We start from the raw sequence: 24,652 nt of genomic DNA on the forward strand, positions 1-24,652 counted from the left end.
GATATTAATACTGGGGTCACTTCTATACTGGAGATATTAATACTGGGGGACACTTCTATACAGGAGATATTAATACTGGGGGGCACTTCTATACAGGAGATATTAATACTGGGGACACTTCTATACTGGAGATATTAATACTGGGGACACTTCTATACAGGAGATATTAATACTGGGGTCACTTCTATACAGGAGATATTAATACTGGGGTCAGTTCTATACAGGAGATATTAATACTGGGGTCACTTCTATACTGGAGATATTAATACTGGGGGTCACTTCTATACAGGAGATATTAATACTGGGGGACACTTCTATACAGGAGATATTAATACTGGGGTCACTTCTATACAGGAGATATTAATACTGGGGGACACTTCTATACAGGAGATATTAATACTGGGGTCACTTCTATACAGGAGATATTAATACTGGGGGACACTTCTATACAGGAGATATTAATACTGGGGGACACTTCTATACAGGAGATATTAATACTGGGGGACACTTCTATACAGGAGATATTAATACTGGGGGACACTTCTATACAGGAGATATTAATACTGGGGGTCACTTCTATACAGGAGATATTAATACTGGGGGACACTTCTATACAGGAGATATTAATACTGGGGTCACTTCTATACAGGAGATATTAATACTGGGGTCACTTCTATACAGGAGATATTAATACTGGGGGACACTTCTATACAGGAGATATTAATACTGGGGGACACTTCTATACAGGAGATATTAATACTGAGGGTCACTTCTATACAGGAGATATTAATACTGGGGGTCACTTCTATACAGGAGATATTAATACTGGGGGTCACTTCTATACAGGAGATATTAATACTGGGGGTCACTTCTATACAGGAGATATTAATACTGGGGGTCACTTCTATACAGGAGATATTAATACTGGGGGTCACTTCTATACAGGAGATATTAATACTGGGGGACACTTCTATACAGGAGATATTAATACTGGGGGTCACTTCTATACAGGAGATATTAATACTGGGGACACTTCTATACAGGAGATATTAATACTGGGGGTCACTTCTATACTGGAGATATTAATACTGGGGGACACTTCTATACAGGAGATATTAATACTGGGGGTCACTTCTATACTGGAGATATTAATACTGGGGTCACTTCTATACAGGAGATATTAATACTGGGGTCACTTCTATACAGAAGATATTAATACTGGGGGACACTTCTATACAGGAGATATTAATACTGGGGTCACTTCTATACAGGAGATATTAATACTGGGGGTCACTTCTATACAGGAGATATTAATACTGGGGGTCACTTCTATACTGGAGATATTAATACTGGGGGACACTTCTATACAGGAGATATTAATACTGGGGTCACTTCTATACTGGAGATATTAATACTGGGGTCACTTCTATACAGGAGATATTAATACTGGGGTCACTTCTATACAGGAGATATTAATACTGGGGGTCACTTCTATACAGGAGATATTAATACTGGGGGACACTTCTATACAGCAGATATTAATACTGGGGGACACTTCTATACAGGAGATATTAATACTGGGGGCACTTCTATACAGGAGATATTAATACTGGGGGACACTTCTATACAGGAGATATTAATACTGGGGGGCACTTCTATACAGGAGATATTAATACTGGGGGTCACTTCTATACAGGAGATATTAATACTGGGGGGCACTTCTATACAGGAGATATTAATACTGGGGGACACTTCTATACAGGAGATATTAATACTGGGGGACACTTCTATACAGGAGATATTAATACTGGGGGACACTTCTATACAGGAGATATTAATACTGGGGACACTTCTATACTGGAGATATTAATACTGGGGTCACTTCTATACAGGAGATATTAATACTGGGGTCACTTCTATACTGGAGATATTAATACTGGGGTCACTTCTATACTGGAGATATTAATACTGGGGTCACTTCTATACAGGAGATATTAATACTGGGGGCACTTCTATACTGGAGATATTAATACTGGGGTCACTTCTATACAGGAGATATTAATACTGGGGTCACTTCTATACAGGAGATATTAATACTGGGGTCACTTCTATACTGGAGATATTAATACTGGGGTCACTTCTATACTGGAGATATTAATACTGGGGGACACTTCTATACAGGAGATATTAATACTGGGGACACTTCTATACTGGAGATATTAATACTGGGGACACTTCTATACAGGAGATATTAATACTGGGGTCACTTCTATACAGGAGATATTAATACTGGGGTCAGTTCTATACAGGAGATATTAATACTGGGGTCACTTCTATACTGGAGATATTAATACTGGGGGTCACTTCTATACAGGAGATATTAATACTGGGGGACACTTCTATACAGGAGATATTAATACTGGGGTCACTTCTATACAGGAGATATTAATACTGGGGGACACTTCTATACAGGAGATATTAATACTGGGGTCACTTCTATACAGGAGATATTAATACTGGGGGACACTTCTATACAGGAGATATTAATACTGGGGGACACTTCTATACAGGAGATATTAATACTGGGGGACACTTCTATACAGGAGATATTAATACTGGGGGACACTTCTATACAGGAGATATTAATACTGGGGGTCACTTCTATACAGGAGATATTAATACTGGGGGACACTTCTATACAGGAGATATTAATACTGGGGTCACTTCTATACAGGAGATATTAATACTGGGGTCACTTCTATACAGGAGATATTAATACTGGGGGACACTTCTATACTGGAGATATTAATACTGGGGACACTTCTATACAGGATATATTAATACTGGGGTCACTTCTATACAGGAGATATTAATACTGGGGGACACTTCTATACAGGAGATATTAATACTGAGGGTCACTTCTATACAGGAGATATTAATACTGGGGGTCACTTCTATACAGGAGATATTAATACTGGGGGTCACTTCTATACAGGAGATATTAATACTGGGGGTCACTTCTATACAGGAGATATTAATACTGGGGGTCACTTCTATACAGGAGATATTAATACTGGGGGTCACTTCTATACAGGAGATATTAATACTGGGGGACACTTCTATACAGGAGATATTAATACTGGGGGTCACTTCTATACAGGAGATATTAATACTGGGGACACTTCTATACAGGAGATATTAATACTGGGGGTCACTTCTATACTGGAGATATTAATACTGGGGGACACTTCTATACAGGAGATATTAATACTGGGGGTCACTTCTATACTGGAGATATTAATACTGGGGTCACTTCTATACAGGAGATATTAATACTGGGGTCACTTCTATACAGAAGATATTAATACTGGGGGACACTTCTATACAGGAGATATTAATACTGGGGTCACTTCTATACAGGAGATATTAATACTGGGGGTCACTTCTATACAGGAGATATTAATACTGGGGGTCACTTCTATACTGGAGATATTAATACTGGGGGACACTTCTATACAGGAGATATTAATACTGGGGTCACTTCTATACTGGAGATATTAATACTGGGGTCACTTCTATACAGGAGATATTAATACTGGGGTCACTTCTATACAGGAGATATTAATACTGGGGGTCACTTCTATACAGGAGATATTAATACTGGGGGACACTTCTATACAGCAGATATTAATACTGGGGGACACTTCTATACAGGAGATATTAATACTGGGGGCACTTCTATACAGGAGATATTAATACTGGGGGACACTTCTATACAGGAGATATTAATACTGGGGGGCACTTCTATACAGGAGATATTAATACTGGGGGTCACTTCTATACAGGAGATATTAATACTGGGGGGCACTTCTATACAGGAGATATTAATACTGGGGGACACTTCTATACAGGAGATATTAATACTGGGGGACACTTCTATACAGGAGATATTAATACTGGGGGACACTTCTATACAGGAGATATTAATACTGGGGACACTTCTATACTGGAGATATTAATACTGGGGTCACTTCTATACAGGAGATATTAATACTGGGGTCACTTCTATACTGGAGATATTAATACTGGGGTCACTTCTATACTGGAGATATTAATACTGGGGTCACTTCTATACAGGAGATATTAATACTGGGGTCACTTCTATACAGGAGATATTAATACTGGGGTCACTTCTATACAGGAGATATTAATACTGGGGTCACTTCTATACTGGAGATATTAATACTGGGGTCACTTCTATACTGGAGATATTAATACTGGGGGACACTTCTATACAGGAGATATTAATACTGGGGACACTTCTATACTGGAGATATTAATACTGGGGACACTTCTATACAGGAGATATTAATACTGGGGTCACTTCTATACAGGAGATATTAATACTGGGGTCAGTTCTATACAGGAGATATTAATACTGGGGTCACTTCTATACTGGAGATATTAATACTGGGGGTCACTTCTATACAGGAGATATTAATACTGGGGGACACTTCTATACAGGAGATATTAATACTGGGGTCACTTCTATACAGGAGATATTAATACTGGGGGACACTTCTATACAGGAGATATTAATACTGGGGGTCACTTCTATACAGGAGATATTAATACTGGGGGACACTTCTATACAGGAGATATTAATACTGGGGTCACTTCTATACAGGAGATATTAATACTGGGGGTCACTTCTATACTGGAGATATTAATACTGGGGGACACTTCTATACAGGAGATATTAATACTGGGGTCACTTCTATACAGGAGATATTAATACTGGGGGACACTTCTATACAGGAGATATTAATACTGGGGGACACTTCTATACAGGAGATATTAATACTGGGGGTCACTTCTATACTGGAGATATTAATACTGGGGGACACTTCTATACTGGAGATATTAATACTGGGGGACACTTCTATACTGGAGATATTAATACTGGGGTCACTTCTATACAGGAGATATTAATACTGGGGTCACTTCTATACTGGAGATATTAATACTGGGGGACACTTCTATACAGGAGATATTAATACTGGGGGACACTTCTATACAGGAGATATTAATACTGGGGGACACTTCTATACAGGAGATATTAATACTGGGGGACACTTCTATACAGGAGATATTAATACTGGGGGACACTTCTATACAGGAGATATTAATACTGGGGGTCACTTCTATACAGGAGATATTAATACTGGGGGACACTTCTATACAGGAGATATTAATACTGGGGTCACTTCTATACAGGAGATATTAATACTGGGGGACACTTCTATACAGGAGATATTAATACTGGGGGACACTTCTATACAGGAGATATTAATACTGGGGGACACTTCTATACAGGAGATATTAATACTGAGGGTCACTTCTATACAGGAGATATTAATACTGGGGGTCACTTCTATACAGGAGATATTAATACTGGGGGTCACTTCTATACAGGAGATATTAATACTGGGGGTCACTTCTATACAGGAGATATTAATACTGGGGGTCACTTCTATACAGGAGATATTAATACTGGGGGTCACTTCTATACAGGAGATATTAATACTGGGGGACACTTCTATACAGGAGATATTAATACTGGGGGTCACTTCTATACAGGAGATATTAATACTGGGGACACTTCTATACAGGAGATATTAATACTGGGGGTCACTTCTATACAGGAGATATTAATACTGGGGTCACTTCTATACAGGAGATATTAATACTGGGGGTCACTTCTATACTGGAGATATTAATACTGGGGGACACTTCTATACAGGAGATATTAATACTGGGGGTCACTTCTATACTGGAGATATTAATACTGGGGTCACTTCTATACAGGAGATATTAATACTGGGGGACACTTCTATACAGGAGATATTAATACTGGGGTCACTTCTATACAGGAGATATTAATACTGGGGGTCACTTCTATACTGGAGATATTAATACTGGGGGACACTTCTATACAGGAGATATTAATACTGGGGGTCACTTCTATACTGGAGATATTAATACTGGGGTCACTTCTATACAGAAGATATTAATACTGGGGGACACTTCTATACAGGAGATATTAATACTGGGGGACACTTCTATACAGGAGATATTAATACTGGGGGACACTTCTATACAGGAGATATTAATACTGGGGTCACTTCTATACAGGAGATATTAATACTGGGGGTCACTTCTATACAGGAGATATTAATACTGGGGGTCACTTCTATACTGGAGATATTAATACTGGGGGACACTTCTATACAGGAGATATTAATACTGGGGTCACTTCTATACTGGAGATATTAATACTGGGGTCACTTCTATACAGGAGATATTAATACTGGGGTCACTTCTATACAGGAGATATTAATACTGGGGGTCACTTCTATACAGGAGATATTAATACTGGGGGACACTTCTATACAGCAGATATTAATACTGGGGGACACTTCTATACAGGAGATATTAATACTGGGGGCACTTCTATACAGGAGATATTAATACTGGGGGACACTTCTATACAGGAGATATTAATACTGGGGGGCACTTCTATACAGGAGATATTAATACTGGGGGTCACTTCTATACAGGAGATATTAATACTGGGGGGCACTTCTATACAGGAGATATTAATACTGGGGGACACTTCTATACAGGAGATATTAATACTGGGGGACACTTCTATACAGGAGATATTAATACTGGGGGACACTTCTATACAGGAGATATTAATACTGGGGACACTTCTATACTGGAGATATTAATACTGGGGTCACTTCTATACAGGAGATATTAATACTGGGGTCACTTCTATACTGGAGATATTAATACTGGGGTCACTTCTATACTGGAGATATTAATACTGGGGTCACTTCTATACAGGAGATATTAATACTGGGGGCACTTCTATACTGGAGATATTAATACTGGGGTCACTTCTATACAGGAGATATTAATACTGGGGTCACTTCTATACTGGAGATATTAATACTGGGGTCACTTCTATACTGGAGATATTAATACTGGGGGACACTTCTATACAGGAGATATTAATACTGGGGACACTTCTATACTGGAGATATTAATACTGGGGACACTTCTATACAGGAGATATTAATACTGGGGTCACTTCTATACTGGAGATATTAATACTGGGGGACACTTCTATACAGGAGATATTAATACTGGGGTCACTTCTATACAGGAGATATTAATACTGGGGTCACTTCTATACAGGAGATATTAATACTGGGGACACTTCTATACTGGAGATATTAATACTGGGGTCACTTCTATACAGGAGATATTAATACTGGGGTCACTTCTATACTGGAGATATTAATACTGGGGTCACTTCTATACTGGAGATATTAATACTGGGGTTACTTCTATACTGGAGATATTAATACTGGGGTCACTTCTATACAGGAGATATTAATACTGGGGGTCACTTCTATACAGGAGATATTAATACTGGGGGTCACTTCTATACAGGAGATATTAATACTGGGGGTCACTTCTATACTGGAGATATTAATACTGGGGGTCACTTCTATACAGGAGATATTAATACTGGGGGACACTTCTATACAGGAGATATTAATACTGGGGTCACTTCTATACTGGAGATATTAATACTGGGGGACACTTCTATACAGGAGATATTAATACTGGGGACACTTCTATACAGGAGATATTAATACTGGGGTCACTTCTATACAGGAGATATTAATACTGGGGTCACTTCTATACAGGAGATATTAATACTGGGGTCACTTCTATACAGGAGATATTAATACTGGGGTCACTTCTATACTGGAGATATTAATACTGGGGGACACTTCTATACTGGAGATATTAATACTGGGGTCACTTCTGTACAGGAGATATTAATACTGGGGACACTTCTATACAGGAGATATTAATACTGGGGTCACTTCTATACAGGAGATATTAATACTGGGGGGCACTTCTATACAGGAGATATTAATACTGGGGGTCACTTCTATACAGGAGATATTAATACTGGGGTCACTTCTATACTGGAGATATTAATACTGGGGGTCACTTCTATACAGGAGATATTAATACTGGGGGACACTTCTATACAGGAGATATTAATACTGGGGGACACTTCTATACAGGAGATATTAATACTGGGGTCACTTCTATACTGGAGATATTAATACTGGGGGACACTTCTATACAGGAGATATTAATACTGGGGGACACTTCTATACAGGAGATATTAATACTGGGGGTCACTTCTATACAGGAGATATTAATACTGGGGTCACTTCTATACAGGAGATATTAATACTGGGGTCACTTCTATACAGGAGATATTAATACTGGGGTCACTTCTATACAGGAGATATTAATACTGGGGTCACTTCTATACAGGAGATATTAATACTGGGGGACACTTCTATACAGGAGATATTAATACTGGGGGTGACTTCTATACAGGAGATATTAATACTGGGGTCACTTCTATACAGGAGATATTAATACTGGGGGTCACTTCTATACAGGAGATATTAATACTGGGGGTCACTTCTATACTGGAGATATTAATACTGGGGGGCACTTCTATAAAGGTGTTAGGGAGACCCCATCCTCCTAGTGTTACTATCAGGCCATTTTCTGTTTTGTCCTTACAGATGAAGTGAATCCGGATTTCAGACTCTGTGTAGTAGTAGAGGAGGAGGAGATGTTGCGGTCTGTGCTAGGTAACACCCCTCCTCCCATGATAAATTTATGACCTGTACCCCGATAGCATTACTTTGTGTCCCCTGCACCCCTCTTCTTCCTGTGACCTCTGTACTGTCCTTGTTACTCTCCTCGTTCTCTTTGTGCCCACTCTTCCCTTTCCTTCCAGTATCCTCTTTTCTCCCTCTTATCGGCGCCCCTAGTACCCCCAACTTTGTGCCCCCTCTTCCCTTTCCTCCCAGTATCTGCTGTACTTCCCCCTTATCGGCGCCCCTAGTACCCCCATCTTTGTGCCCCCTCTTCCCTTTCCTCCCAGTATCTGCTGTACTTCCCCCTTATCGGCGCCCCTAGTACCCCCATCTTTGTGCCCCCTCTTCCCTTTCCTCCCAGTATCTGCTGTACTTCCCCCTTATCGGTGCCCCTAGTACCCCCATCTTTGTGCCCCCTCTTCCCTTTCCTCCCAGTATCTGCTGTACTTCCCCCTTATCGGCGCCCCTAGTACCCCCATCTTTGTGTCACCTCTTCCCTTTCCTTCCAGTATCTGCTGTACTTCCCCCTTATCGGCGCACCTAGTACCCCCATCTTTGTGTCACCTCTTCCCTTTCCTTCCAGTATCTGCTGTACTTCCCCCTTATCGGCGCACCTTGTACCCCCATCTTTGGGCCACCTCTTCCCTTTCCTTCCAGTATCCTCTTTTCTCCCTCCTATCAGCGTCCCTTGTACCCCCTTCTATTTGTGCCCCTCCATCTTTCACTGGTTTCTTTTCCAGTTGCCCTGGGACCCGGCCCCCGTTCTGCCCCCTGCGTGCTCCGCTTGACACTTCGTGATGTTCTTCTTCAGAGCTGTTTGGATGCGGTGGAGGATGCGGGGGACGTAGACCCCCTGACTCTGAAGTTACTGATTCTCCACATTATGCTGCTGCTCAGACAAGAATACAGCCGCCATGTACAGCGCCATTCATACTGCTGGTGAGTTCTGTACAGCTCATGAGGGGTCTGTAAAGTCTCAGACCCCAGACCCCAGAATCCTTTATGTTGGGTAATTAGAACCTTCCTTGTAGAAAAGGCCCCAGCGCGGCGGCCCCTCAGCTGAACCTCTGACCTGGGCGGTTTACTCTTCACAGGGGTCACAATGATCTAAGGAACGCTCTGTGCGCGGTGAGGACGGTGAGGTCGCGGTGTCAGGACTGGGGCGCGGCTCTGCCCTTTATCACAGGTAACTACTGGGGTCCCACAAGTATATTGTGGGGTCATTACCAGGCAGCGGGCACATAATCCACTTCAGTAATAAAGTAGGACAAGGAGAAATCATCCAACATCAAGATGATTCCAGAAAGACCCGCCGCTCCGGGGTATAACGATGAGTAACGGGAGGGGACAGGACGCCGCGGGCAGACAGTGCCAGGCAGTAGCGCACATGGCGAGGACATCCTCGTCCTGCCGTCCTCTATCCCACTCATCTCTCCCATATATTCCTGATTGTCGCATGCCCCCGGTGGAGGGAGGGCAGAAGTTTAGTGTGAAATGAAGAATTTAAAAGGAACCCGTCAGTAGGCATGGAGGCTCAAAACCATCAGCATGTCGTTATTGTGATGGTGCATTATGTGTGGTATATTGTGATGGTGCATTATGTGTGGTATAGTGTGATGGTGCATTATGTGTGGTATAGTGTGATGGTGTATTATGTGTGGTATAGTGTGATGGTGTATTATGTGTGGTATAGTGTGATGGTGTATTATGTGTGGTATAGTGTGATGGTGTATTATGTGTGGTATAGTGTGATGGTGCATTATGTGTGGTATAGTGTGATGGTGCATTATGTGTGGTATAGTGTGATGGTGTATTATGTGTGGTATAGTGTGATGGTGCATTATGTGTGGTATATTGTGATGGTGTATTATGTGTGGTATAGTGTGATGGTGCATTATGTGTGGTATACTGTGATGGTGCATTATGTGTGGTATATTGTGATGGTGCATTATGTGTGGTATAGTGTGATGGTGCATTATGTGTGGTATATTGTGATGGTGTATTATGTGTGGTATACTGTGATGGTGTATTATGTGTGGTATAGTGTGATGGTGTATTATGTGTGGTATATTGTGATGGTGTATTATGTGTGGTATAGTGTGATGGTGCATTATGTGTGGTATAGTGTGATGGTGCATTATGTGTGGTATAGTGTGATGGTGCATTATGTGTGGTATACTGTGATGGTGCATTATGTGTGGTGTAATGTGATGGTGCATTATGTGTGGTATATTGTGATGGTGCATTATGTGTGGTATAGTGTGATGGTTTATTATGTGTGGTATAATGTGATGGTGCATTATGTGTGGTATAGTGTGATGGTGTATTATGTGTGGTATAGTGTGATGGTGTATTATGTGTGGTATAGTGTGATGGTGTATTATGTGTGGTATAGTGTGATGGTGCATTATGTGTGGTATAGTGTGATGGTGTATTATGTGTGGTATAGTGTGATGGTGCATTATGTGTGGTATAGTGTGATGGTGCATTATGTGTGGTATAGTGTGATGGTGTATTATGTGTGGTATAGTGTGATGGTGTATTATGTGTGGTATAGTGTGATGGTGTATTATGTGTGGTATAGTGTGATGGTGTATTATGTGTGGTATAGTGTGATGGTGCATTATGTGTGGTATAGTGTGATGGTGCATTATGTGTGGTATAGTGTGATGGTGTATTATGTGTGGTATAGTGTGATGGTGCATTATGTGTGGTATATTGTGATGGTGCATTATGTGTGGTATATTGTGATGGTGCATTATGTGTGGTATATTGTGATGGTGTATTATGTGTGGTATAATGTGATGGTGCATTATGTGTGGTATATAGTGATGGTGCATTATGTGTGGTATAGTGTGATGGTGCATTATGTGTGGTGTAATGTGATGGTGCATTATGTGTGGTATAGTGTGATGGTGCATTATGTGTGGTATATTGTGATGGTGCATTATGTGTGGTATAGTGTGATGGTGCATTATGTGGTATAGTGTGATGGTGTATTATGTGTGGTATAATGTGATGGTGTATTATGTGTGGTATAATGTGATGGTGTATTATGTGTGGTATAATGTGATGGTGTATTATGTGTGGTATAGTGTGATGGTGTATTATGTGTGGTATAGTGTGATGGTGCATTATGTGTGGTATAGTGTGATGGTGTATTATGTGTGGTATATTGTGATGGGGCATTATGTGTGGTATATTGTGATGGTGCATTATGTGTGGTATAGTGTGATGTGTATTATGTGTGGTATATTGTGATGGTGCATTATGTGTGGTATAGTGTGATGGTGTATTATGTGTGGTATAGTGTGATGGTGTATTATGTGTGGTATAATGTGATGGTGTATTATGTGTGGTATAGTGTGATGGTGCATTATGTGTGGTATAGTGTGATGGTGTACTATGTGTGGTATATTGTGATGGTGCATTATGTGTGGTATAGTGTGATGGTGTATTATGTGTGGTATAGTGTGATGGTGCATTATGTGTGGTATAATGTGATGGTGCATTATGTGTGGTATAGTGTGATGGTGTATTATGTGTGGTATATTGTGATGGTGTATTATGTGTGGTATAGTGTGATGGTGTATATGTGTGGTATATTGTGATGGGGCATTATGTGTGGTATAGTGTGATGGTGCATTATGTGTGGTATAATGTGATGGTGTATTATGTGTGGTATAGTGTGATGGTGCATTATGTGTGGTATAGTGTGATGGTGTATTATGTGTGGTATAGTGTGATGGTGTATTATGTGTGGTATAGTGTGATGGTGCATTATGTGTGGTATAATGTGATGGTGTATTATGTGTGGTATAGTGTGATGGTGCATTATGTGTGGTATAGTGTGATGGTGTACTATGTGTGGTATATTGTGATGGTGCATTATGTGTGGTATAGTGTGATGGTGTATTATGTGTGGTATAGTGTGATGGTGCATTATGTGTGGTATAATGTGATGGTGCATTATGTGTGGTATAGTGTGATGGTGTATTATGTGTGGTATAGTGTGATGGTGTATTATGTGTGGTATATTGTGATGGTGTATTATGTGTGGTATATTGTGATGGTGTATTATGTGTGGTATATTGTGATGGTGTATTATGTGTGGTATATTGTGATGGTGCATTATGTGTGGTATATTGTGATGTGTATTATGTGTGGTATAGTGTGATGGTGCATTATGTGTGGTATAGTGTGATGGTGCATTATGTGTGGTATAGTGTGATGGTGCATTATGTGTGGTATAGTGTGATGGTGTATTATGTGTGGTATATGGTGATGGTGTATTATGTGTGGTATATTGTGGATGGTGCATTATGTGTGGTATATTGTGATGGTGCATTATGTGTGGTATATTGTGATGGTGTATTATGTGTGGTATAGTGTGATGGTGTATTATGTGGTATATTGTGATGGTGCATTATGTGTGGATTATTGTGATGGTGCATTATGTGTGGTATATTGTGATGGTGTATTATGTGTGGTATATTGTGATGGTGCATTATGCGTGGTATATTGTGATGGTGCATTATGTGTGGTATAGTGTGATGGTGCATTATGTGGGGTATATTGTGATGGTACATTATGTGTGGTGTAATGTGATGGTGTATTATGTGTGGTATATGGTGATGGTGTATTGTGTGTGGTATAGTGTGATGGTGTATTATGTGTGGTATAGTGTGATGGTGTATTATGTGTGGTATATTGTGATGGTGTATTATGTGTGGTATAGTGTGATGGTGCATTATGTGTGGTATAGTGTGACGGTGCATTATGTGTGTATAGTGTGATGGTGCATTATGTGTGGTATATTGTGATGGTGCATTATGTGTGGTATAGTGTGATGGTGCATTATGTGTGGTATAGTGTGATGGTGTATTATGTGTGGTATAGTGTGATGGTGTATTATGTGTGGTATATTGTGATGGTGCATTATGTGTGGTATATTGTGATGGTGCATTATGTGTGGTATAGTGTGATGGTGCATTATGTGTGGTATAGTGTGATGGTGTATTATGTGTGGTATATTGTGATGGTGCATATGTGTGGTATATTGTGATGGTGCATTATGTGTGGTATATTGTGATGGTGTATTATGTGTGGTATATTGTGATGGTGCATTATGTGTGGTATAGTGTGATGGTGCATTATGTGTGGTATAGTGTGATGGTGCATTATGTGTGGTATAGTGTGATGGTGCATTATGTGTGGTATAGTGTGATGGTGCATTATGTGTGGTATATTGTGATGGTGCATTATGTGTGGTATATTGTGATGGTGTATTATGTGGTATATTGTGATGGTGCATTATGTGTGGATTATTGTGATGGTGCATTATGTGTGGTATATTGTGATGGTGTATTATGTGTGGTATATTGTGATGGTGCATGATGTGTGGTATATTGTGATGGTGCATTATGTGTGGTATAGTGTGATGGTGCATTATGTGGGGTATATTGTGATGGTGTATTATGTGTGGTATAATGTGACGGTGTATTATGTGTGGTATATTGTGATGGTGCATTATGTGTGGTATACTGTGATGGTGTATTATGTGTGGTATATTGTGATGGTGCATTATGTGTGGTATAGTGTGATGGTGCATTATGTGTGGTATAGTGTGATGGTGTATTATGTGTGGTATAGTGTGATGGTGTATTATGTGTGGTATAGTGTGATGGTGTATTATGTGTGGTATAGTGTGATGGTGTATTATGTGTGGTATAGTGTGATGGTGCATTATGTGTGGTATAGTGTGATGGTGTATTATGTGTGGTATAGTGGTGATGGTGTATTATGTGTGGTATAGTGTGATGGTGCATTATGTGTGGTATAGTGTGATGGTGCATTATGTGTGGTATAGTGTGATGGTGTATTATGTGTGGTGTAATGTGATGGTGTATTATGTGTGGTATAGTGTGACGGTGCATTATGTGTGGTATAGTGTGATGGTGCATTATGTGTGGTATATTGTGATGGTGCATTATGTGTGGTATAGTGTGATGGTGCATTATGTGTGGTATAGTGGGATGGTGTATTATGTGTGGTATAGTGGGATGGTGTATTATGTGTGGTATAGTGTGATGGTATATTATGTGTGGTGTAATGTGATGGTGTATTATGTGTGGTATATTGTGATGGTGCATTATGTGTGGTATATTGTGATGATGTATTATGTGTGGTATATTGTGATGGTGCATTATGTGTGGTATATTGTGATGATGTATTATGCGTGGTGTATTGTGATGGTGCATTATGTGGGGTATAGTGTGATGGTGCATTATGTGGGGTATAGTGTGATGGTGCATTATGTGGGGTATATTGTGATGGTGCATTATGTGTGGTATATTGTGATGGTGCATTATGTGTGGTATATTGAGATGGTGTATTATGTGTGGTATAGTGTGACGGTGCATTATGTGTGGTATAGTGTGATGGTGTATATGTGTGGTATAGTGTGATGGTGCATTATGTGGGGTATAGTGTGATGGTGCATTATGTGTGGTATAAGGTGTATTATGTGTGGTATAGTGTGATGGTGCATTATGTGTGGTATATTGTGATGGTGTATTATGTGTGGTATACTGTGATGGTGTATTATGTGTGGTATAGTGTGATGGTGTATTATGTGTGGTATAGTGTGATGGTGTATTATGTGTGGTATAGTGTGATGGTGTATTATGTGTGGTATAGTGTGATGGTGTATTATGTGTGGTATAGTGTGATGGTGTATTATGTGTGGTATAATGTGATGGTGCATTATGTGTGGTATATTGTGATGGTGCATTATGTGGGGTATAGTGTGATGGTGTATTATGTGTGGTATAGTGTGATGGTGCATTATGTGTGGTTTATTGTGAGTCCAGAGAGGAATGATCCTGTAATCAGGTACCACAGGTCGTGTCTCCAGCCTATGGACAATCAGACGAGTCAGAGGTGAAGTCCACAAGACATAAAGTGTCCTCATTGTCCACTCTCCACAGGGGGTCATCAGGAGGCACCACAGTTATATTCAGCTCAGGTGCAGACCAGCAAACAAGGCAGATCCAATTATCTCCCCCCCCCCCTGCCCCCACACTGTATAATGCCCCCATAGTGCCCCCACACTGTATAATGCCCCCATAGTGCCCCCCACACTGTATAATGTTCTCATAGTGCCCCACACTGTATAATGTTCTCATAGTGTCCCCACACTATATAATGTTCTCATAGTACCCCCCACACTGTATAATGTTCTCATAGCGCCCCCCACACTGTATAATGCCCCCATAGTGCCCCCCCACACTGTATAATGTTCTCATAGTGCCCCCCACACTGTATAATGTTCTCATAGTGCCCCCCCACACTGTATAATGTTCTCATAGTGCCCCCCACACTGTATAATGCCCCCATAGTGCCCCCCACACTGTATAATGTTCTCATAGTGCCCCCCACACTGTATGTTCTCATAGTGCCCCCCACACTGTATGTTCTCATAGTGCCCCCCACACTGTATGTTCTCATAGTGCCCCCCACACTGTATAATGCCCCCATAGTGCCCCCCACACTGTATAATGTTCTCATAGTGCCCCCACACTGTATGTTCTCATAGTGCCCCCCACACTGTATAATGTTCTCATAGTGCCCCACACTGTATAATGTTCTCATAGTGCCCCCACACTGTATAATGTTCTCATAGTGCCCCCCACACTGTATAATGTTCTCATAGTGCCCCACACTGTATAATGTTCTCATAGTGCCCCCACACTGTATAATGCCCCCATAGTGCCCCCCACACTGTATAATGTTCTCATAGTGCCCCCCACACTGTATGTTCTCATAGTCCCCCCACACTGTATAATGTTCTCATAGTGCCCCCACACTGTATAATGCCCCCATAGTGCCCCCCACACTATATGTTCTCATAGTGCCCCCCACACTGTATAATGTTCTCATAGTGCCCCCCACACTGTATAATGTTCTCATAGTGCCCCCACACTGTATAATGTTCTCATAGTGCCCCCCACACTGTAGAATGTTCTCATAGTGTCCCCACACACTGTATAATGTTCTCACTGCCCCACACACTGTATAATGTTCTCAGTGCCCCCCAAACTGTATAATGTTCTCATAGTGCCCCCACACTGTATAATGTTCTCATAGTGCCCCCACACTGTATAATGCCCCCATAGTGCCCCCACACTGTATAATGTTCTCATAGTGTCCCCCACACTGTATATTGTTCTCATAGTGCCCCCCACACTGTATAATGTTCTCATAGTGCCCCCACACTGTATAATGTTCTCATAGTGCCCCCACACTGTATAATGTTCTCATAGTGCCCCCCACACTGTATAATGCCCCACACACTGTATATTGTTCTCGTTAGTGTCCCCCACACTGTATAATGTTCTCATAGTGCCCCCACACTGTATAATGTTCTCATAGTGCCCCCACACTGTATAATGTTCTCATAGTGTCCCACACACTGTATAATGTTCTCATAGTGTCCCCCACACTGTATAATGTTCTCATAGTGCCCCCACTGTATAATGTTCTCATAGTGCCCCCCACACTGTATAATGTTCTCATAGTGCCCCCCACACTGTATAATGTTCTCATAGTGCCCCCACACTGTATAATGTTCTCATAGTGCCCCCACACTGTATAATGCCCCCCACACTGTATAATGTTCTCATAGTGCCCCCACACTGTATAATGTTCTCATAGCGCCCCCACACTGTATAATGTTCTCATAGTGTCCCCCACACACTGTATAATGCCCCCATAGTGCCCCCCACACTGTATATTGTTCTCATAGTGCCCCCCCCCACACTGTATGTTCTCATAGTGCCCCCCCACACTGTATAATGTTCTCATAGTGCCCCCACACTGTATAATGTTCTCATAGTGCCCCCCACACTGTATGTTCTCATAGTGCCCCCCCACACTGTATTTTCTCATAGTGCCCCCCCACACTGTATAATGTTCTCATAGTACCCCCCACACTGTATAATGTTCTCAGTGTCCCCACACTGTATAATGTTCTCATAGTGCCCTCACACTGTATAATGTTCTCATAGTGTCCCCACACACTGTATAATGTTCTCATAGTGCCCCCCACACTGTATAATGTTCTCATAGTGCCCTCCACACTGTATAATGTTCTCATAGTGCCCCCCCACACTGTATAATGGTCTCATAGTACCCCCACACTGTATAATGTTCTCATAGTACCCCCCACACTGTATAATGTTCTCAGTGTCCCCACACTGTATAATGTTCTCATAGTGTCCCCACACTGTATAATGTTCTCATAGTACCCTCACTGTATAATGTTCTCATAGTGTCCCCCACACACTGTATAATGTTCTCATAGTGTCCCCCACACTGTATAATGTTCTCATAGTACCCCCACACTGTATAATGTTCTCATAGTGTCCCCCTCACACTGTATAATGTTCTCATAGTGTCCCCCACACTGTATAATGTTCTCATAGTACCCCCACACTGTATAATGTTCTCATAGTGCCCCCCACACTGTATAATGTTCTCATAGTGCCCCCCACACTGTATAATGTTCTCATAGTGCCCCCCACACTGTATAATGTTCTCATAGTGCCCCCCACACCGTATAATGTTCTCATAGTGTCCCCACACCGTATAATGTTCTCATAGTGCCCCCCACACCGTATAATGTTCTCATAGTGCCCCCACACCGTATAATGTTCTCATAGTTCCCCCACACTGTATAATGTTCTCATAGTGCCCCCACACTGTATAATGTTCTCATAGTGCCCCCACACTGTATAATGTTCTCATAGTGTCCCCCACACTGTATAATGTTCTCATAGTGTCCCCCACACTGTATAATGTTCTCATAGTGCCCCCACTGTATAATGTTCTCATAGTGCCCCCCACACTGTATAATGTTCTCATAGTGCCCCCCACACTGTATAATGTTCTCATAGTGCCCCCACACTGTATAATGTTCTCATAGTGCCCCCACACTGTATAATGCCCCCCACACTGTATAATGTTCTCATAGTGCCCCCCACACTGTATAATGTTCCCATAGCACCCCACACACAGTATAATGTTCTCATAGCGCCCCCACACTGTATAATGTTCTCATAGTGTCCCACACACACTGTATAATGCCCCCATAGTGCCCCCCACACTGTATATTGTTCTCATAGTGCCCCCCCCCCACACTGTATGTTCTCATAGTGCCCCCCCCACACTGTATAATGTTCTCATAGTGCCCCCCACACTGTATAATGTTCTCATAGTGCCCCCCACACTGTATGTTCTCATAGTGCCCCCCCACACTGTATGTTCTCATAGTACCCCCCACACTGTATAATGTTCTCAGTGTCCCCACACTGTATAATGTTCTCATAGTGCCCTCACACTGTATAATGTTCTCATAGTGCCCCCCACACTGTATAATAGTCTCATAGTACCCCCACACTGTATAATGTTCTCATAGTACCCCCCACACTGTATAATGTTTCTCAGTGTCCCCACACTGTATAATGTTCTCATAGTGTCCCCACACTGTATAATGTTCTCATAGTACCCTCACTGTATAATGTTCTCATAGTGTCCCCCACACACTGTATAATGTTCTCATAGTGTCCCCCACACTGTATAATGTTCTCATAGTACCCCCACACTGTATAATGTTCTCATAGTGCCCTCACACTGTATAATGTTCTCATAGTGTCCCCCACACTGTATAATGTTCTCATAGTGTCCCCCTCACACTGTATAATGTTCTCATAGTGTCCCCCACACTGTATAATGTTCTCATAGTACCCCCACACTGTATAATGTTCTCATAGTGCCCCCCACACTGTATAATGTTCTCATAGTGCCCCCCACACTGTATAATGTTCTCATAGTGCCCCCCACACCGTATAATGTTCTCATAGTGTCCCCCACACCGTATAATGTTCTCATAGTGCCCCCCACACCGTATAATGTTCTCATAGTGCCCCCACACCGTATAATGTTCTCATAGTTCCCCCACACTGTATAATGTTCTCATAGTGCTCCCCACACTGTATAATGTTCTCATAGTGCCCCCCACACTGTATAATGTTCTCATAGTGCCCCCACACTGTATAATGTTCTCATAGTGCCCCCACACTGTATAATGTTCTCATAGTGCCCCACACACTGTATAATGTTCTCATAGTACCCCCCACACTGTATAATGTTCTCATAGTGCCCCCACACTGTATAATGTTCTCATAGTGCCCCCACACACTGTATAATGTTCTCATAGTTCCCCCACACTGTATAATGTTCTCATAGTGCCCCCCACACTGTATAATGTTCTCATAGTGCCCCCACACTGTATAATGTTCTCATAGTGCTCCCCCACACTGTATAATGTTCTCATAGTGCCCCCACACTGTATAATGTTCTCATAGTGCCCCCACACTGTATAATGTTCTCATAGTGCCCCCACACTGTATAATGTTCTCATAGTGCCCCACACACTGTATAATGTTCTCATAGTACCCCCCACACTGTATAATGTTCTCATAGTGCCCCCCACACTGTATAATGTTCTCATAGTGCCCCCCACACTGTATAATGTCCTCATAGTGCCCCCACACTGTATAATGTTCTCATAGTACCCCCCACACTGTATAATGTTCTCATAGTGCCCCCACACTGTATAATGTTCTCATAGTGCCCCCCACACTGTATAATGTTCTCATAGTGCCCCCCCACACTGTATAATGTTCTCATAGTGCCCCCCACACTGTATAATGGTCTCATAGTGCCCCCACACTGTATAATGGTCTCATAGTGCCCCCCACACTGTATAATGTTCTCATAGTGCCCCCCCCCCCACTGTATAATGTTCTCATAGTGCCCCCACACACTGTATAATGTTCTCATAGTGCCCCCACACACTGTATAATGTTCTCATAGTGTCCCCCACACTGTATAATGCCCCCATAGTGCCCCCACACTGTATAATGTTCTCAGTGCCCCCCACACTGTATAATGTTCTCATAGTGCCCCCACACTGTATAATGTTCTCATAGTGCCCCCACACTGTATAATGTTCTCATAGTGCCCCACACTGTATAATGTTATCATAGTGCCCCCACACTGTATAATGCTCTCATAGTGCCCCCCAAACTGTATAATGTTCTTAGTGCCCCCCCACACTGTATAATGTTCTCATAGTGCCCCCCCCCCCCCACATTGTATAATGTTCTCATAGTGCCCCCACACTGTATAATGTTCTCATAGTGCCCCCCACACTGTATAATGTTCTCATAGTGCCCCCCACACTGTATAATGTTCTCATAGTGCCCCCCACACTGTATAATGTTCTCATAGTGCCCCCCACACTGTATAATGTTCCCATAGTGCCCCCACACTGTATATGTTCTCATAGTGCCCCCACACTGTATAATGTTCTCATAGTGCCCCCCCCACACTGTATAATGTTCTCATAGTGCTCCCCCACACTGTATAATGTTCTCATAGTGCCCCCACACTGTATAATGTTCTCATAGTGCCCCCCCCCCACACTGTATAATGTTCTCATAGTGCCCCCACACTGTATAATGTTCTCATAGTGCTCCCCACACTGTATAATGTTCTCATAGTGCCCCCACACTGTATAATGTTCTCATAGTGCTCCCCACACTGTATATGTTCTCATAGTGCCCCCACACTGTATGTTCTCATAGTGCCCCCCCACACTGTATAATGTTCTCATAGTACCCCCCACACTGTATAATGTTCTCATAGTGCCCCCCACACTGTATAATGTTCTCATAGTGCCCCCCACACTGTATAATGTTCTCATAGTGCCCCCACACTGTATAATGCCCCCATAGTACCCCCCACACCGTATAATGTTCTCATAGTGCCCCCACACTGTATAATGTTCTCATAGTGCCCCCACACTGTATAATGTTCTCATAGTGCTCCCCCACACTGTATAATGTTCTCATAGTGCTCCCCACACTGTATAATGTTCTCATAGTGCCCCCACACTGTATAATGTTCTCATAGTGTCCCCACACTGTATAATGCCCCCATAGTGCCCCCCACACTGTATAATGTTCTCATAGTGCTCCCCACACTGTATAATGTTCTCATAGTGCCCCCACACTGTATAATGTTCTCATAGTGCCCCCACACTGTATAATGTTCTCATAGTGCTCCCCACACTGTATAATGTTCTCATAGTGCCCCCCAAACTGTATAATGGTCTCATAGTGCCCCCACACTGTATAATGTTCTCATAGTGCCCCCACACTGTATAATGTTCTCATAGTGCCCCCCACACTGTATGTTCTCATAGTGCCCCCCCACACTGTATGTTCTCATAGTGCCCCCCACACTGTATAATGTTCTCATAGTACCCCCCCACACTGTATAATGTTCTCAGTGTCCCCACACTGTATAATGTTCTCATAGTGCCCTCACACTGTATAATGTTCTCATAGTGCCCCCCACACTGTATAATGGTCTCATAGTACCCCCACACTGTATAATGTTCTCATAGTACCCCCCACACTGTATAATGTTCTCAGTGTCCCCACACTGTATAATGTTCTCATAGTGTCCCCACACTGTATAATGTTCTCATAGTACCCTCACTGTATAATGTTCTCATAGTGTCCCCCACACACTGTATAATGTTCTCATAGTGCCCTCACACTGTATAATGTTCTCATAGTACCCTCACTGTATAATGTTCTCATAGTGTCCCCCACACACTGTATAATGTTCTCATAGTGTCCCCCTCACACTGTATAATGTTCTCATAGTGTCCCCCACACTGTATAATGTTCTCATAGTACCCCCCACACTGTATAATGTTCTCATAGTGCCCCCACACTGTATAATGTTCTCATAGTGCCCCCCACACTGTATAATGTTCTCATAGTGCCCCCCACACCGTATAATGTTCTCATAGTGTCCCCACACCGTATGTTCTCATAGTGCCCCCCACACCGTATAATGTTCTCATAGTGCCCCCACACCGTATAATGTTCTCATAGTGCCCCCACACACTGTATAATGTTCTCATAGTTCCCCCACACTGTATAATGTTCTCATAGTGCCCCCACACTGTATAATGTTCTCATAGTGCCCCCACACTGTATAATGTTCTCATAGTGCCCCCACACTGTATAATGTTCTCATAGTGCCCCACACACTGTATAATGTTCTCATAGTACCCCCCACACTGTATAATGTTCTCATAGTGCCCCCCACACTGTATAATGTTCTCATAGTGCCCCCCACACACTGTATAATGTTCTCATAGTGCCCCCCACACTGTATAATGTCCTCATAGTGCCCCCCACACTGTATAATGTCCTCATAGTGCCCCCCACACTGTATAATGTTCTCATAGTGCCCCCACACTGTATAATGGTCTCATAGTGCCCCCACACTGTATAATGGTCTCATAGTGCCCCCCACACTGTATAATGTTCTCATAGTGCCCCCCCCCACTGTATAATGTTCTCATAGTGCCCCCACACACTGTATAATGTTCTCATAGTGCCCCCACACACTGTATAATGTTCTCATAGTGTCCCCCACACTGTATAATGCCCCCATAGTGCCCCCCACACTGTATAATGTTCTCAGTGCCCCCCACACTGTATAATGTTCTCATAGTGCCCCCCACACTGTATAATGTTCTCATAGTGCCCCCACACTGTATAATGTTCTTAGTGCCCCCCCACACTGTATAATGTTCTCATAGTGCCCCCCCCCACACTGTATAATGTTCTCATAGTGCCCCCACACTGTATAATGTTCTCATAGTGCCCCCCACACTGTATAATGTTCTCATAGTGCCCCCCACACTGTATAATGTTCTCATAGTGCCCCCACACTGTATAATGTTCTCATAGTGCCCCCACACTGTATATGTTCTCATAGTGCTCCCCACACTGTATAATGTTCTCATAGTGCCCCCCCCACACTGTATAATGTTCTCATAGTGCTCCCCCACACTGTATGTTCTCATAGTGCCCCCACACTGTATAATGTTCTCATAGTGCCCCCCACACTGTATAATGTTCTCATAGTGCCCCCACACTGTATAATGTTCTCATAGTGCTCCCCACACTGTATAATGTTCTCATAGTGCCCCCACACTGTATAATGTTCTCATAGTGCCCCCACACTGTATAATGTTCTCATAGTGCTCCCCCACACTGTATAATGTTCTCATAGTGCTCCCCACACTGTATAATGTTCTCATAGTGTCCCCACACTGTATAATGCCCCCATAGTGCCCCCACACTGTATAATGTTCTCATAGTGCTCCCACACTGTATAATGTTCTCATAGTGCCCCCACACTGTATAATGTTCTCATAGTGCTCCCCACACTGTATAATGTTCTCATAGTGCCCCCCAAACTGTATAATGGTCTCATAGTGCCCCCACACTGTATAATGTTCTCATAGTGCCCTCCACACTGTATATGTTCTCATAGTGCCCTCCACACTGTATAATGTTTCTCATAGTGTCCCCCACACTGTATAATGTTCTCATAGTGTCCCCACACTGTATAATGCCCCATAGTGCCCCCCACACTGTATAATGTTCTCATAGTGTCCCCCACACCGTATAATGTTCTCATAGTGCCCCCACACCGTATAATGTTCTCATAGTGCCCTCCACACTGTATAATGTTCTCATAGTGCCCCCACACTGTATAATGTTCTCATAGTGCCCCCACACTGTATAATGTTCTCATAGTGCCCCCACACTGTATAATGTTCTCATAGTGCCCCCCCACACTGTATAATGTTCTCATAGTGTCCTCCACACTGTATAATGTTCTCATAGTGCCCCCCCACACTGTATAATGTTCTCATAGTGCCC

General features: G+C 42.3%; 1 protein-coding gene and 1 long non-coding RNA gene across 2 annotated transcripts in view; both read left to right on the plus strand.

The window, feature by feature from the left end:
• LOC142702040 (dynein heavy chain domain-containing protein 1-like) overlaps positions 1 to 8,656 on the plus strand; it is a 28,136-nt gene extending 19,480 nt beyond the window's left edge. The window contains exon 5 of the mRNA XM_075848169.1: positions 8,631 to 8,656. Within this exon, the coding sequence (XP_075704284.1) occupies positions 8,631 to 8,656 (26 nt within the window). The remainder of the gene's footprint in view (positions 1 to 8,630) is intronic.
• Positions 8,657 to 8,691: 35 nt separating this feature from the next.
• On the plus strand, positions 8,692 to 9,954 carry LOC142702039 (uncharacterized). The gene is made up of 3 exons (XR_012867087.1): positions 8,692 to 8,762; positions 9,512 to 9,710; positions 9,866 to 9,954. It is a non-coding gene; the product is annotated as an uncharacterized LOC142702039 (long non-coding RNA).
• Positions 9,955 to 24,652: the final 14,698 nt, after the last annotated feature.

The sequence above is a fragment of the Rhinoderma darwinii genome, unplaced genomic scaffold (genome assembly GCF_050947455.1).
Source record: "Rhinoderma darwinii isolate aRhiDar2 unplaced genomic scaffold, aRhiDar2.hap1 Scaffold_2258, whole genome shotgun sequence".
In the NCBI taxonomy this organism is placed as follows: domain Eukaryota; kingdom Metazoa; phylum Chordata; class Amphibia; order Anura; family Rhinodermatidae; genus Rhinoderma; species Rhinoderma darwinii.